The 18,554-nt window shown below is 32.7% G+C and overlaps 1 protein-coding gene across 1 annotated transcript in view; it reads right to left on the bottom strand.

Moving 5' to 3' along the window:
* Nucleotides 1-18,554, bottom strand: part of LOC129219208 (kyphoscoliosis peptidase-like) — an 84,511-nt gene that overhangs the window by 46,088 nt on the left and 19,869 nt on the right. The window contains exons 2-3 of the mRNA XM_054853533.1: nt 10,101-10,256; nt 626-796 (exon numbers count right to left, since the gene is read on the bottom strand). Coding sequence (XP_054709508.1) covers nt 626-796; nt 10,101-10,256 — 327 coding nt within the window. The remainder of the gene's footprint in view (nt 1-625; nt 797-10,100; nt 10,257-18,554) is intronic.

Raw genomic sequence — 18,554 nt, 5'->3', positions numbered from 1 at the left:
TACTGCATTCTAATAGAAACAAGAAAATAAAGCTTTTTTCAAAACGTTTTCACTACAGTCGCAGATTGCATTTAGACCATTCATCTTTTGTTATTTTTTAATGCATCTATTGCATAAATATAATATCTTTGATTTCAAATAATTTATTAACTCTCTGCTGATGTTGCTGAATGAAACATTATTTTTTCAGTTTTCTACTATTACTCAATAATTGTTATTTCCAAATGTATAATTAAACCATTCTGCGCGTTTCGGAAAAAGACTCAAAAAGTAGAAAAAACTTCAAAAATAAATAAAAAATATCTTTTTCTTTATCACTCTATGTTGTAAGTTTTACTATTTAAATTTTATAATTATATTAATTTTTATTGCTATTGATTAAGCTTCAATCATTCAATTCTGAATGGAGCATTCTTATAAAGTTTTTTTAATATGAATGAAGCTTATAAATCTTATAATCTTTAAAAGCTTCATTCATACGAAAAAGTTTTCTCATTCTAATGAGTGCGAAGATGAAAGTAATTACTTTTCGCATCAGTAAACAAGCTTCCTCTCTTGCAATTTGATAACGTGAAAGGGGATCAAACGTTCTATTATTCATTAGCGAAAATTGATCGAAACAAACCTTAACATTATCTCCTCCTCCGTGGTGTGAGGTAGGATTCGTTTGTGTTTCAACATCCGTGATCTCCGGTTCCTCTGCATCATCTTCCAGTAACGTCTCCAGATCTTCTTCGGTGAAGTGAACAGCGTCTGTTTGTGTGTTCTTATCTGCCAGAGCTGGAGCTTTACCAACCTAAAGGAAGTTAAAAAGTTGTAGTTTCTACATCTACAATCAAGATCGAATGCGTTTTTGCATTTTTTTTTTCTTTATCGAGATGGAAGTCGAAACGATTTTTCTTAGTATAAATCAAATACGTAGTTTTTGTCATTTTATCAGTCGTAAAACAATATCAGAAATCAGCTTATTTGTTTGTTCAAAATACTGTCGTGAATAAAGATTTTAGTTATCAGAAAAAGACGGAGAAAAGATCTCATTTTCCAAAACTACTTTTTCTGATCAATATAAGATGTAGGTATATGCACTTAATAAAGTATCACTTTACATAACCTACATACTTTTTCTTTACTACACCAGAAGGTCCCCCGTATTCTACCACTACACGTACTTGAACCGATTGGATGGGGTTCTGATGACAGTTCAGTTTTTTGATCCAAACCAGGAGCAAAGCAACCCCTGTTCTAGGACCCCCAGAGGTGTTGATTTGGAATCGAAACTTTACGGACTTTTTGTGACTACGCTAAATTTAAGGTGTGCCACTTACTATTAGCGTACACGAATGATCCGATAGACATCGAGCATTCAGTTGGGGCTGTCCAGTGCTTTGCTGATCATAGCTCCACTGCCCACATACTTCTATTGCATATTGCAGGCACTCTCGGAAATTTGAGGTAGTGAATCGTTATATTTCTAGAGGCTCATTGTAATTGCTGCTTCATGTAAAATGACACTGACAGTTGATAAGTCTATCACAAAACTATTTTAGGAAAACTATTACGTTGTGGATATTACGAAACTTTCTTCTATGCCTTTAATTTAGATTTTTTTTTTTTTTTTTTTTTTTGAACTATCAAAATGATCCCCCTCGTTCAGCAATTGAAACAAAACTTAATAAACACTACCTCCTTCCTACAAGCAATCTGTGTTATATATATATATTTTTAATCCTTGCTTTCCTTTTTATCTATACAAATAACACTGACTGCGAAACAAGTATTGCGCTACACCCCTTTAGAAAGATTGTAGCAAAAATTATTCACAACTAGTATGTTTTTTATTTACATCAGTCATCTTATGTTCGATACTTAACTTTTCTTCTTGAGATATAGCAACTATGCTCAAAAGGAAGATGACTCCACTGAGGAACACCGTTTAAAGTCAACACGCACCCAAAAAAATAAAAATAAACCGAACTAAATCTTTACCAGGGTTTATCAGTTAAATCTGGTATTGTTTCAGTTCTTGCATAAATCCTCACGATATAGCAGTCATGCTTAAAGTCAAAAATCATCAATTCTCTGCCCCTAAGAGAGGTTATCTACACTGTCGGTAATTTGAATTAACACCAACGACATAAATGTCAATAAAAACTGATTTATGTCTCAGTGAACTGAACATACCTAAAAGTGCGGCGAGTCTACATTGTCTTCAACAATTTTCAGTAAAATATTTACTACATTAAATGAAATGTTTTATCTTTTGTTAAAAATTATCTGTAGAAAAATTGAGCAATGTGTAGCATTATTTTTATAAATTATCCTCACAAGTTAGATTGTAGGTTTTGATGGAATACATATTAGTTTGTCGTACTGTAATTACTAATTAACTCTCATTAGAAAAAAAACAATGAGCAGTTTTTATCGAAAAACAAACATTAAAAACATTTATTTGATGTACAATAATTTCAATGTGATGAAATAATAGGAATTACCCAAAAAAAAGTAGATTATTTATTTATTTATTTATTTTGTAAAAGGATAAACTTAAAACGCATATTTTTGAATTTTCTGCTTCAGTACGCTTAGCGTCAATCATATATTTTTATCTCCGATATGAAAGGCATAGAAGAATTCCTTTCGTTAAATGAATCGCAGTTAGGAGGAGAAACTTCACGTTGTCAGACAGTGACGTTGCGACGGAAAATGGAAACATCGTGCGGAGAAGATAATTTCCGAATAGATATTTCATTTATATTTTTAACCTGTGAATTCTTAACAACAGCTGACTGGATAAAAACGATAAAATTTGCGCATGGAATTAAATGTGAAACAAAGGTTATAACGCTAGATATTTGGCTTGAAACATGCGATGTAGTTTTGTGAACTTACTCAGATGATAAATAACTTGACACTCTGCCTTGCAAGCCAAGTTTTGTTTTGAAGTTATTGGATGATACTTTACACTACAGTATATTTCCCTCCTAATTAGGCAATTACTCTTTGTGAAAAAGAATGCTAGTTGCAATTCAAACAGTATAGTAAGTAAAATATGCCTAAAATATTTTCTTATGAAAATATTTAGACGGTAGTATTATCCTTTACATTGCCGAAGTTTCAATGATGACGTCAGTGCAACTGCTGTCGAGTTCTTGCATGCTAAAGTTGAATTTGTTTGAAAAGATAATTTTTTGTCAATTTTTTTTTTAGCACAAAGTGAAGTTAATAAGTTAATGCATTATATGGCAATGTTCAGTCAAAATCAATATATATAAAAATGAATATTTGTCTGTATGTCATCCATGAACTCAAAAACTACCCGGCAGATTTGATTGAAACTTTCACCGTTTGTTATTTTTGGTACTGGGAATGTTTATAGACCAGTTCGAAAAAAATCCGATCGATAGTTCCTTTTTTATTCCAATTTAAGTCACAATCCATTGGATAAATACTAATAAAATTATCGGCTGCAGAAATTAATTCGCGTGAAAGATCTCATTGATAAGAAGTTAGCTGTTGCCATTTTTTTTGAGTTCCAATGAATAAATTCTTTATTGTTTTATGGCTTTTCATTCAACGGGGGATTTAAAACTTTTTCTATTTGATATTTTTAGCGATTGATTGATCTTGCAAATTGCGTGAGTACAAAATTTGAGTATAGTCACGGCTTCACTTGATACTTGGACCGATTATTATGAAAATTGCTATATATATATGTATTTTTCCACGGAGAAGGTGCATAATATGCTCATTGAAGCCACTCGCCACCAGGTGGCACTGCAGAGTAGCAACTTCTGCCCCGTTCAACCGATTGTCATGAAAATCAGTATAATGATGCATTTTGTTGTTGGCGTAGCAACGCGCGTCGGGTACAGCTAGTTTAAAATATTTGAAAATAAATCTCTACTATGGAAGTTGAAGCAATTCCATTAGCTACACTACTTTTTTTGTAAATGTTTTTGCAGGGGAAATGGAATGTACTACAGTGATATCCCGTTACAAAGAATATTGATACATCGAAACTTCCATTACGACGAACAAAACGTTCGGTCCCGTTTTAAATCCTATTAAGATAATGTATGAAATAATTTGCTTTAACAAGCGATTTTTTTCAAAAATTTGTTACGACGAAAGGTTTTTCTCAACGTCAGTTTGAATGCTTTTTACTTAATTCTATTTTTAGAAATTAAAAAACTACTTTTACAAGAGTCGTAACGTCAAAACTTCATTTGTACTTTCGAAACAGAGCCATTCAAGGTGAGGATCCGCTCATGCTGAAATGTAAGCTGGTGTGTGACAACAAAAGCCAGTGTCTAGCCATGCGCAGTCGATTTCTGTGCACCAAACGTAGCAAATTCGCAAGGGGGTCAGCACTTTTCTTGTGGTCTGTATAAGTGACGTTCATAAATTATAATCTTTTATTATGTCCTCCGGGACCAAATCTCTCGTATATAAGAAAATAACAAAACTTTTCGTGATGACGACAAATGAATAAAAGTTCAGTATTCAATATTTTTTTCTCTTTTTTCCTGAATAATTAATGTGTTAAATTATATTTTAGATCCTTAGTAACGATATGTTTTTAGATTTATTTATATTACAGTTCAGATTTGCAAAATTAGCACTTTTATAAAATAAAGCAAAGTTTAAAGACGATTCCGTTACAACGAAAGATTTTATCGGTCCCTTGGAGTTCCTTGTAACGGGATTTCACTGTATAACGTTAACAGCACTTGAACAACTTCTTAAAGGCAAAAACCCACTGCTCAATGTCCTATTCATATACAATCAATGTCTCGATGTGTCTCCTATATAATTACGTAACAATATCTGCTCGTCAGATAAATGAGTATTGGGCTTTGTGTACATATATTAAATAGCAGTGCTTATGGTCAAAATTAAAAAATGTTTGCAATTAAATTGCTGTTATGTAGAAATAAATGCTCACATCAAGCATACTGTAGCTAAATGTACTGCGTAGTTAATACTGCCGTGGAAAGGTAAAGCGCAATATGTGCAGGGAAGTGTTTCTGAGATATTTGAAGAAAAGCGTTTTAGATTCCATACTAATGATGGGGAAATGTTGAATTGGAAGTTATTTTCGTGATTTATTTTCAACAAAAACCGAATAAGCAAGCTTGCACAACAAAGCTAAAGTACAATAAGTGTCAAAAATGCAAGAAAAAAAAATGGAAAATGAAAACTTTGCAGATACTGCGCTTTACCTTCCCAAGGCAGCATAGTATTTGAGTGTTTTTTTACGGGCTGAAAATCATGAACCAAAGTCCTAAACATGAACTATAAATGAAATCTGTAGGTCCTCCAGCGATACAAAGGAGAATTTCAAGCAAAAACTATTTAACTATACAAAAGTGCATATTATGGGCCGTCTTTGGGCTACAGCAATACCATGTCAGCAAAGAACTATTTCACAAAATAAAAATTTAGGAGTGGATTTGCCCTGCAAATTCGTTAGAAATTTTAATATTATTGAGCAATCACGATTGCTTATTGTTCTCATTTGACTGTTTTGATGTCCTATCTTTTTATTTTCCCACCGCCCCGCACCCTGTCACCGTCGACCGGCTCCTCACGCTGCTGCTCCTATAGCGAAAGACGTCTCCAGGTTGCATCCATGTCCTACACGCACGCACGCACGCACGCACACATACACACACATACACACAACTACCCACACATTCATGCCTGCACACTGACACAAACACATATGCCTACACACACATACACATACCCCCCACACACACATTCATACACACAACTACCCACACACTTATGCCAGCACACAGACAAACACACATGCCTACACACACATACACATACCCCTACACACAAACACACATACCCCCACACACAAACACACACGCCTACATACACACACTTGTGATTGCGAAAAACATAATTTGAATTCACGATGTCAAAATTCAAATTATTTTTTTTTTTTTTAATTTATTTTCATTTTAAGCAAAATTTTTTAAATGATTGTTGAAAACATTGCCAGTTATTAAATATTTGCTTCTTAATCAGCTTTCAAAATAATTCTCTCAAAATACCGAACTTTGATGCCTTTCCGCTATTTAATTTTGAGTAGCAATCTTTGCTCAAAGTTACTGAACCGAAATCAAGTCCCTAATAAATATGACTGTTTGAAACGTCAACGGAGCTAGCATTTCAGAATTATAGCCCGAATAAATAACTCTCATCCTTGAAAATATGATTAAGTAGAGACATTAATTTGTATTCATGTAGTTTATGAACCTTTTAGAAAGGTTTTCCTTCGCTAGAATCATAACAGCACCTTGCCAAGAGGAGTACTTTCAAGCTCGAGAATTAAAGCTATCTTTGCGTTTCTTTGAAATAAATCACAACACCTTCAGATGCGCTTAAGGAGGCAGGTCACATATTTTAAGGTAGATTAAGGTATTCAGTTTTCAAAATGTAATATTTCATGAGTGCGTTATGGTAATTTAACTCAAAATTTATTACACCGCTTAAGTTAACAGCAGAAAAAAATAGAAATGTTATATAAATACACTGTAACGTTTATGAATAACAAAATAGCATTTAGATTAGAATTTTTTGCATTAACATTTTTTGTAACCATGAAGACATCTGCCGCACTTTTAAGATGTTATTAAGTTATTCGAATGTAAAATTAACCTTCTATCGACGTAATATTTTGAAAATATGTTTAAGTTTTAAAGGGAAAAAGTAAAAAAAGTTTTAGAGTGTTTAAAAACTTTTAGAGAATGATCAACAGATATATAAATAAACAGAAAAACGAAAGGGGGTAGGGTAATTCCGGGGGAGATGGACCACCGTGTGAGATGAACTAGTCAGAAATTTCGTAATGCACCTCTTAATGGATGAAAAAATTATGTCAGTCAGGTATGTAAAGACATTTCGTATGACATGCTGCTGTTTGCTTCTCAAAGAACAAAATAATTTTTTAGCTAAAAATCATTGTTTCTTTTGGTAAGTCGGAAATTTAGTTAGTCGAAAACATAGTTATAAGTATACCATCTAAGCTATTTTATGAAATTTAATATAACTGCTCTTGATGTTGTAATGTTTGGGTTCATGTCGGCTTTCTAATAACCTATAATGGCGACATGAAATCCACAAAGAGGTTAGGGGGGGGGGTATACCTTTCACCCAGACAATCGGGAGAGATGGACTACGTCTATACAGGAAATATGGACACTTTGATTTTTCTAAATATTGATTTTCAAATAACGGAATTTAAAATACTGTTACAAATTCTGTAAATAGTAATTATTTTTGTGATTAATTTGTTGTAATCTGGCTAAATTTGGCGTTTATTCCATTATTTTTCATCTAAAATTATCTTTGTAACGTAACCTGTAAATAGTTTCCTGTAATGTACATACAACCCCCTAACATACGGTTCCCCCATTTCTGAATGATAAGATTTGTGAATGGAATAAAAAGAAAATATGAGAAAGTGGTAGATCGTTGTAGGATTTTCTGGAAATTTTTTGGCTGGTATAAAACGCCGGGCGTCTTGTGAATGAGAAGAGAGTCAGTTATGCTTTTTAACTGTCTGAGATTCGTCTGAGCCGTTGTTCTGTTTATTGTGAGGAATTTGCGCTGTGTTATTGCGTATTTGGATGTAAATAGGTGTGCCATCGTTGAGTTTACGGTGTTGATATTTGCTTCATTGCTGATGATTGATTCAGCAGTTGTAACTGCATTTCCTGTACATAGCTGTAAATAAATGTCCTGTGCTTTTCTCAAGAACTGTGTCGTCATTCAAAGAAAGTTTGAAGTTGCATCGAAATCGTAACAATACTAAAGGATAATATTTTTCTTTTTTTAGACTATGCCAACTACCTTCATTACAAAAGGTTCGTAAACACGCCTTGAATGGACTGCAGCTTATTTGAAAAATGCTGTTAAAGTCGTTGAAGAAGAGAATATGGGTGCTCGAATGTTTACTTAAGGAATGTTATCTTTTTGAAAAGCCACTTAGTATCTTTAATGAGGATGAAACTGTTTTACAGTTGAATAATGAGCCTGGCAAAGTAGTGGTCATTAAAGAATCTTAAAATGTGGCATCAACTATATCTGGAGCAAAAGGAGAAACTACAGTCGATTCCCGACTTACGCGAAGGATGCGTTTCAAGACCCTTCGCGTAAGTTGAAATTTCGCGTTGTGGAAAAGGGTATGTGTAAAAACTTTTATAAACATACCCATATAATTAAAGACACTTGTAAATACTACCTCAAACCGTTAAAAATCATTTCTTAACTATACATTACTGTTTCTTAAAAAAAAAAAAATTGAATTTTTATTTATTGTATTTAAAAGAGAAACGTTTTATTTAACATAAAAAACTGCTACGATGCACTAAGTCAATGATCAATGGGAAAGGCAGACGTAAAATAAACCACTACGGTACGTACATTATGTAGTAAGAAAAACAAATGCTATAGTTGTTGAAGCTTTCTCTTTTTCCTTCTATCTTCAGTTTTAAATGAAACAGCGCTCTTAGGTGTCATTATATTTCATCAACTTTACCATATAGAATGAAAAAAGTAAATGGAAAATGAGGAGTAGTTATTTGTATAAGCGATGTTTAGACTAGTACGGTGTGGGAACTTCCGCCCTCAGCGATGTCAAAGGGATGAAGGTCCATTCACGAAAAAACCGCGGTTCCCTTCGAAAATTTTCATGCTGCGGGTGAAGAATTCGCGTTGGGAATTTCTTTACCGGGGAAAAATCGCGTTATAGCCATTTCGCGTAAGTCGGATCGCGCTGTAGCGGGAGTCGACTGTATTTTCCTTTTAGCATGCTGTAATGGAGAGGGAGCATTTCTGCCTCCTCATTGTAGTTGGAAAGGAAACAACATAAAAGATGAGATGATAGATGGAATGCCACCTGAAGCACAAAATAAAATGTCGCTACAGTCTGCTTACGTCAATTCTGATAAATTTTTTGATTGATTAAAAAAATGTAATGAAAATAAACACTTATAAAAATAATGCATGTGCAATTATTTCTTAATTTTATTGTGGTACGTCTCTCCCATTCAAATGGTCCATCTAACCTGACTACTTCGAGTCGGGTGAGATGGATCGTATACTAAAAGTTTTAAAAAATATAATAGGAATTCCTTTAAAGATATGACCTTCTACTAGTGGGATTTCAGTAAGAAATATCATACACTATGTACACACAATGAAAATTAAAATACAGTCGAATTTGCTTATAACGAGCCCTGATTTAAGGAGAACTCGGATTTAGCAAAGAAATCAACAGATTTGGCGAGTACAATGTTAAGTTTATGCGAAAAAAAACTCGCTTTTAACTAGAAAACCCTGTTTAAAACGAGCAAAATGTTTGCATTTCATAAAATTTCTGCTGATTTCAATCTCCAAAAAAGATTATCCTATTTTTTGGAAAAAGTCCATAAACATTTTAAATTCAGCTGAAAGTTATAAATAAAACATAAATCCTAAGAACAATCCAACATTCCTCGACATACTCCTCTGGTTTTTAAAGCGCAAAGAAAGTTCAAATTATTTTGTAGCCACTAACGCAAATGACGATGTTTTTCGGCCTACACGTTCCACGAAAACAACAAAAAAGAAACAATAAGACAGTTCATACCAAATAACCAATTTGTTTAGTAGTATAGAAATATAAAAATAACTACGATTTTTTTCACGAACCCGTTTCTTACGAGCACTCTTTTATAACGAGCAAATATCATGGTCCTTTCGCGCTCGTTATAAGCGAGTTTGACTGTATATGTGTATGTTAGTGTAGAGCTTTTAGAGAACGGAGAAAAAACGTGGTCCATCTCTCCCGAAATTAGCCTGCAAGTTGCGGCATATCAATTTCCCGTATTTAGAGAGTCGTGGTGAAGATACGCTGGTGAAAGTGGTATTGATAGATGGCAGTATACGTGCTATTTATAGTAGTAGCAATGGCACGGTGTGTTGAACATCGTCATGTGTTGTCAAGAATGTCGCATTTTGTCAAGTTTTAAATCAGATTAAATATAGTCGTTGTTCATACTGTTTCCTTATGTCGTAAATGGTCTGTCATAGCTTCTTACCTGTACTGCTGCATCTTTGGTGCCCAAGAGACGTAGACGCTCTTTAATTTGCAGGGTGGTTGGTTGTGGCGCCGTCCCATTCCAGGAGATCACGGCTTTGCTGAGCGGGGAGACCAGGCGGCTCGCTCGGCTACCACCGCAACCCATCACGCCCACCTTAAAATAAAAAACAAATCGTCAAATATATGTAAATATGAAATGAGTTTGAGGGAATATAATGACAAAATGGGTATATGCAAAGAACTTAATATATGACATTTGAAGACCAACAAGAAACAAAAACTAAAAAGGTTATAGAAAGACACTGAAATGCTACTTTTTCTTTAGTGGCTGGAACTAATGCAAACACTGAAAAAATTGAGCCCAACGGTTTTGAACGCCGTCATCAGCAATTGAACTCCGTATTAAAAGTTTAAAAAAAAAGTAATAAATAAGTAAAAGGAAACAAATTAACTCCAACGAAAACAGAAGCAGATGTTTTGTAATGAAAAAGCTTGGAGATATTTAAAAATAAATTTAAAAAAAAAATAAATAAATAAATAAATAAAGATTTCAGTAACATTTTAAAAGATAAAACAATTTAAGTAACTAATATCTCACTCAGAGCTTTTCATGATTAAAATATTATAAAAACTTCTAATGATTACAATATTATACTTCTAAAATATGTCAGATTTATTAAGCACCCATGTATTGTTCTGTATTTTTAGTTTGATGCCTATCTTATACTGTTCTTCTGGCTTTTTTTTATATCTAGTCTGCTCAAAGTCCAACGTGACTACAACACTAATCGTAGCTTTGGGAAATCACAAGTTAGGATTATAGTGTTGTTGTGTCTAGTATGTTAGCTCAAGAGTTGAATTTGAATAAAGAGTTGAAGAGTTGAATAACGCGTGGGGAGAATTGGTACGAGGGTGTTTCAAAAAATAAAGATACAATGGCTCGCATTCCTTACAAAAAATGTAATTTATGAAACGTCAGTTACTTCTTATTAACTGGATTATTCATTATTTTTCGAGATAACTACCCCCGTTATTCAAACATTTATTAAGTCGGGGCACAAGCTTTTGTATTCCACTGTCATAGAGGTTTGACGCCTGTTGTCGGAACCACATTTCAACTTCATCTTTAATCTCGTCATCGTCGTGGAATGATTTTCCACCAAGATGTGGCTTCAGGTAAAGGAATAAAAGGAAGTCGCTGGGCTCAAGGTCCGGGCATCAAAGATCACAGATGGGCGAACTGTTCTTTGTTCGTTATGAACATCGGTCCTACCTTCAGAGAAATGACGACGCCATTTCGTTACATTTTATCGATTCATAATGTTCCCATAAACAGAAACAATTTCTTTTTGGATATCCACGGGTTGCTGACCTTTTGCATGAAGAAAACGTACGACGGAGCGCACTTCGCATTTGGCGGAATTCTGAATTAGCGCAGCCATTTTAAACACGACCTACTCGAACCAGAATCAACATAGCAATGCCGAACTGAGAAAGCTAAAGGTTAAAGGTTAACACCTGTGTTGCCAAAGCTTTTCCTCTGGAGTACGATGTATCTTTACTTTTCGAAATGCCCTCGTATGTCACTTTGGCGTTCTTTTGAGTTCTCTAGTTGTGCTCGTATTGTTTACTGGCTACGCCTTTTCATTTAAATGTCTTATCTATATCGAGTCAAGCATATGCCTGATATATTAGTTTTTGTACAGGTGAAAGACTTTAGCTACTTATGTACTAGAGGAGTAACAAAAGAAGAGTACAACTGATTCTTTAATGGTACTTTTGGATTATGCGGAAAAGCTATACCAGACTAGAAATTTCTTTGCAAACGTTCCTCGTCTCCTAGGTAATATCTTCTTTTCTGACACAGAGAGTGAAAGTTCAAAAAGTTGCTATAAAACAAGAAAAATGTTTTTTCTTTTTTTTCTTTTTAGGATCAGTTCATTGATTTTAGTGTTTCTGAAGACAAGTTGTATTTACCTTCAGTAAAGTACCGTGAATGATTGATATAACAAATTTAATTATGTTCCATTAGAAACTGTTGAGTTTCATTATAAATGTTTTTTCAGTATTTGAAAAGAAAAGGTCTCTGCCTTTCTGATTTTTGATTCAGCTTATTTAAATGATTGACCATATGAATAAGAGTTATCAGCGTCGACAGTCAGTTTTCATTAAGCAATTCAGGAAAGTGTTAGTTTTTCATCAAGAAATACATTAATAGCTACGATAGATAAACTTAGTTAAACGTTACTTCGAGCTCACAATTTTCGCATTGTTAGCACAACGCTCTAACCAACTGTACGAGATGTTGTGCAATGAAGCAATGCATAGCAAGAAACAGAATAAATAGGTTCCTCCGCCGAAAGTAATGAAAATATTCTTTAACATGATGCCTTACTTATGAAATTTGATATACTGCCGTGCTAAGCACAGGTGTGGTATCTGCAGTAGAGCTCAAAATGAGAAATTGATGATTAAAGTTTTGCAACTCGTTTCTTTGATTTATGACTTAATTAAATGCTCAACTTGTGGTAGTTGTTTCGTAAATAACTTATCTAAAAACCGTAAGAGAGTATTTTTGTAAAAATCTTAATTTAAAATTAATAAATGTAGTTACGACACATTTTCTTTTCAAAACCTTTTCATATACTAAGCTGTTTTCACCTTAAGTGACAATTACTAGGCATTTTTAGGGGTATCTGCACAGATACGACAAAAGTAGCTCAGAAAAACGTGCACAATGTATCATTAAATAATATTGAAAACATCTGTTTGCTTTGGACTTAGCTGTTTCGCTTTATTTTGTTAATACAAATCTAACAGAATCTACCTTCTGAAAGATACCATTTTCAAAACTCCGGACAGTTAAAACTGTAATCCATAACAATTTTCTGTTTTTTATATTCAAAGAATGTGTGTGTGTGTGTTTTTTTTTTTTTAAATGTTTTATTTTCTAGTTTCATTTTTACCGAGCGAGATAATTTTGGCAGCAGACGATACTTAAACAAAAATATTACTGGCCGTAGAATGAAATGCATTTTTATTTTGCATGAAAGAATTAGATATGAATATTTTACATGCATTTCATTTTTAGAATTTGCATTTTAAAAAACCATTTAAATAGAAAAAGCTGAATATTTACTATAACAATTATGCAAAGTTGTATTAGTTCTTATTATCAACCTGTATCAACTATTCAACGGTAAACTAATTTGAATATTCTGTGTTACAATAAATGCTACATTATTAAATATGCTGCTTTACTAAGGTATAAAGGTCGTATCTATAAATTACTAAGGAAAAAAGTGGTAACTGCGCAGATACTACTTTAAAGGCTTAGTATTTGTCACTTACGTTCAAATTGCCTTAGCAAACTAAACAAATTTGCAGTTACGACTTTTTTCTTAAAGTTTTTTTTAATATTTCGCATTCACAAATCGCCAAAAAACTTGAGATTTAGATAAATTAAATTACTAACGACCACCTGGTGACAATAACTCAATTTTGATAAAATGTGCAGATACCACATCTGTGCTTAGCACGGCAGTATAGTACTGACCACGGTTCGTTGATTTAAATCAGCTTAATTTAAATCATGTGATTGAAAAAAAATCATTAATTTTAATCGATTGATTTAAACCAAGTGATTTTTTAAATAAAATCATTGATTAAAAACATGTGACTTTATTTTTATGAATTAATTTCGCGTTTTTAGAATGTGTTGCTTTAAATTTAACTACACTGCATTACACAATATTAACTTCAACTGGCAACACTACATAGATCCCTCTTATTGTGTGTGTGACAGATTTTCAGACTCTTGCAATATTGCTTTCACTCCAAAATTACAGTTCAAAAGAAAATAAAAATTTGCTGTTTTTCTTATAAACCATGACTAATGTAAGATAAATAAATTCCTTTGTGCTTAAAAGTAAAGTAAGAAATAACAACATCAAATAGCACAAATTGCAGATTACTGCAGACACGTGTTTCGGCGTTACAAGGAACGCCTTTATGAATGCAATAGTAATGAGCTTATGGATGAAAAGACATCCGGCAAAAGCTACACTGCATTATACAATCTTAACTTCAACTCGCAAAACTACGTAGATCCCTTTTGTTGTGTGTGTAACAGATTTTCTGACTCATGAAAAGACATCCGACAAAAGATTTTGTCGGATGTCTTTTCATCCCTAAGCTTATTACTTTTTGCATTGATAAAGGCGTTCCTTGTAACGCCGAAACACGTGTCTGCAGTAATTTGCAATTTGTGCTATTTGACGTTGTTATTTCTTACTTTACATGACTAATATAATAAAGAAATAATTAAATTGATCAATATATTATTTTACACTACAAACATACATGATGATGGAAACATCATCTTTAAGAAAAGCATAAAACAAAATCACATCTTACCTAAAAATTATAACCTATTAATTAATCGTAAATATTTATTGAATATTTAGAGAAATTATCCTAATTTTAAGAGTAAGCAGAATGGATTCATCTATTGTATGAAATATATTATAAACGTAAAGTAATTAATATCTATAAATTTTTGAAGATAAAAAAAAATAATCTGATTTAAATAACAACATCCGATTTAAATCAAAATAATCCGATTTTTTTGATTTAGAAAATAAATAAATAAATAAAAATACAAACCCTGGTATTGACAAAGTTACCACGTTGTTGCAAAAAAACATTTTTGAGAAATAATATATTGATTTAAAAAAAAACTATTTGCATGCTGATTTGATGCATTAAACACTGGATTTTAAGAAAAAAAAATCATGCTTAACACAGTCATTATTGTGACAACAACAACGATAACACTCACTCACACACAAGTTCAGAGTTGGATTGAAAATCAAGAAAATGATTTATTACTTTTTCCCATTGCATAAGAGATTTGAAAAGAGTTAGAATCAAAGAAATGCATGCAAAAAATATATATTTGAAATTACTAATCTTGAATGTAGATACTTAATTATTTTATGGAAATATTTATGATAAACTACATATAAGAAAATACTGCAAAAAAGCAGCCCATTAAAAAGTAGAATCTCCCGAAAATGGCATGTCACATTGTTAAATTTAGTGGCAACCATTTTAAAGAAAAAAAAATTGATGTTTTTTGTTTTTATAATTAAACGGCGTAAGTTTTTTTTTATATTTTGAGGGAAATTAATGAATCGATTTTTTTTTTCATTTTAAAAGTGTACTATTAAAAGATTTACATCATCACTTAAATGTAATAGCTTTTACATTTATATAAACCAGAAAAACTGACCGAGAAACTTCCGCTGGCACAGTTCAAAGAGGTAGCGCTCAAATAACTTTAGATCAATGCCGGTGTAGTGTTAATCGTGAGTGATAACCTACATGCCTTTTTTCTATTGCAATCGTAAGGTACTTCATTAGAAAAGTGTCAACAGAAAGTCATCGACTAATGATCGATCGACCTATTCCCTACTGTGGGTTACAATGACACCGAAGAGTGCACGAATGTGAAGATGTGAAGCATGTAAACAAAAATGTTGTTCTATTAAGCTTTTTATTCATAATAGAGAAAGGTTATCCTTTTTAACGAAATTTAAACTTTTCTATACAGCTTCAGAGTATTATTTATTTTATCATAAAACTAATGATTTGGTGTGGAAAAGGTTTTGCACAACCCGAAAGAAGTATTTCGAAAGTTTAGTTTAATACATTAAATAGATATTATTCTCGGTTATTTTGTTTTACATACATTTTAGAATGGTATTTGTTATACACAAACTTATATTTCATGATTGCAGCAGGTACTGTCTCAAGTCAAAACTTTCAGGAAAATGACCGATCTTTAAATTTTTGTGCATACTTTTTTTCTTCGTAAATCATTAAAAAAAATGCATTAGGATTTCCGGAATTTTGCCCTTACTTTCAATTCAATAATGTAAACTTGATAAAATTATTCTTTTGCGAGCATTTCCACACACACCTTATTATTATTTTGTTCACAGGTTTAAAATTTCAACGATCTATTTATTAATCGGAGTTGCAGAGACTATTAATTGAAACTTATTTTTAAGGTATCTATCGTTTAAGATATAAAAAATACAGTTGAGATAGATTCCAGGAAATTTGGTCTATTGGGAATCTAAGGGTGGCAGAGCTTTTGAAAATATCGGGTTACCTGTTCTAGGGTTCAAAAACAGGTCTGCGAGCGATGCATTTTGATTCTGCAAAGGGTATTACCGAGTTATCGGGACTCTGTTGTTGAAACAGTTTGTGAAAAACTGTGAAAAAAACTTAAGTATTAAACAGACTTATGACAGGCACATTTTATGTATGCATAAGAGTAACTCAAATATTCGAAGTAAGTGAAAAATTACATTTTACGTTATGCCTGGGGTTTCAGCCATCTGTTCGTTTCGTCCTCCTCCCCACTTGCAACCTGCAGCTGCTGCAACTTCCCGATATGTCGCAACAACTAAACATTTCGCAGTAAATTAAAACTCCTAAAGTTAGCGAAATAATGTTACTTGACGCTTTAATTAATGTATCCAGAAATTAAAACAGTACATAGATGAGACCGGATGAAATAGATTCCTCGTAAAATTTTTATTTTTTCGGTATGTTGTTCGTTCTAAAGATGACGTTTCAGACATACAGATAGACGCGAACAAATTTTAATAGTATAGGCTAGCAGCCCACTGCGGCCTCCTTGGCAAACATTATAAATAATCAACTAAAATTGTTCTTTATCATCCTCTTCATTTCAGATATATCCAATCGGATACATTGATCAAAAAGTTGTAAACAATTATTTTACTTTCAATCCGCGTTTGCTCTCTCCCCAACATTCGTGTTCATTTTTATAGAGGACGCCAATTAGAAACATTCTAATTTCATTATTGTCATGGTTATGTCAACATAGGTTTCATCTTTCGAAAGGTAATTCTCAAAAAAAAAAAAAAAAAAAAAAAAAGCAGTAATACCTTCCTGAAAGATGGTTCTTCTTGAGTTGCAAAACAAAGTTATTTTCCATTTCTGCTTTAAATTTTTAACATTTAAGTGAAACAAGTCTCAAACTTGAAAGTAAGCGAAAAAGGTTCATGTACAGGTTTCAGTTTTATGCATTCTTTTTTCAAGCTCCAAAAACACCACATCATTTTCTGTAGTCAAAAAACCAAATATTTATTTTACCAATCCGTTTTCTGTTATTAGAGTCACAAAACACCCTATAATATTTTTGAACACAGATTTTTCCACAGGTCTGAAGAGGTTATTTCTGTCGGAACTGAACAAGATAAAATCGAATTCAACATTCAAGAGATTTTATCCATAAAAGCAAAATATTAAGATCCTAATAATGATGGGGGGAAAATGAAAATCTTTTCGCTCAAGGGGAAGAAGAGGCACATAAATCTCTCAAATGTATTTACCAATCGATAGCTGCAAGCATGCCAGACACCAGGGGTTGAAAAGAAGAGATTTAGTGATAAATTTTAATAATAAAAAAAAACACGGCGACGGAAGCAATAAATCATGCCGTTTATTAATCCTAAGACTTCTTTATAAAATAGCTACTTCCTGATTTATGGATTCGCTTCCCTGATTTTTGTATGAAAAACGCGAATTCAGTACTTTTGAAAAATGCTTACATAGGGATGTATACATCATTGGAAACGTATTAAAGAAAAATTATTTGATTTTAATCTTACTATTTTCATTTGAAAATTCCTTTGCATGGAATAATTAATGATTTTCAGTCAAACTCGCATATAACGAGCCCTGGTTTAACGAAAACTGGGATTTAGCGAGGAAATCAAAAATATTTGGTTGCTACAATGTTAAGTCTATGGGACACAACTCGCTTTTAAAGAGCAAACCCCGCTTAAAGCAAGCAATATTTTTTTAATTCATAAAATTTCTGTTGATTTCCAACCCAGAAACGATGCATACGGATTTGTTTTTGGGAAAATTCTATTTGCATTTTGAATTTAACCCAAAATTAGAGATAAAACATTAGTCCTGAGAACAAGTGATGACGGCTCTTTTTGAAACTCGTGAAGTAGAAGAGCATTTAAAAAATATATATGTTGAAGCGAATGTTATCATTTCTGAGATATACTTCCGGAGGGTATTGTAGTTCAAAGTCAAGCTAATGTAGATAAACAAAATAATTAAAGTGACCACGAAAATGACAAATGTGAAGCGTTTGAAGATTAACATCCCTCGACACACCCAATGGCTTCCCAAGTGCAGAAAAACTTCAAACTAGTTTGAACGCGTTCTTCGAAAACAATAACAAGAAAGAGACGATAAGTCAGTTCAAAGCAAATAACCAACTCCTTTGGCACTCTACAGAATTTTAAAAACAATAAATCAAACGTGCAATCATATAATTTTTTTCATGAACCCGTTTTTTACGAGCACTCGGTTTTAACGAGCAAACATCGTGGTC

This window comes from Uloborus diversus, chromosome 3 (genome assembly GCF_026930045.1).
Source record: "Uloborus diversus isolate 005 chromosome 3, Udiv.v.3.1, whole genome shotgun sequence".
In the NCBI taxonomy this organism is placed as follows: Eukaryota; Metazoa; Arthropoda; class Arachnida; order Araneae; family Uloboridae; genus Uloborus; species Uloborus diversus.
Note: the sequence above shows the minus strand (reverse complement) of the source record. Positions and strands in the feature narration are given on the sequence as shown.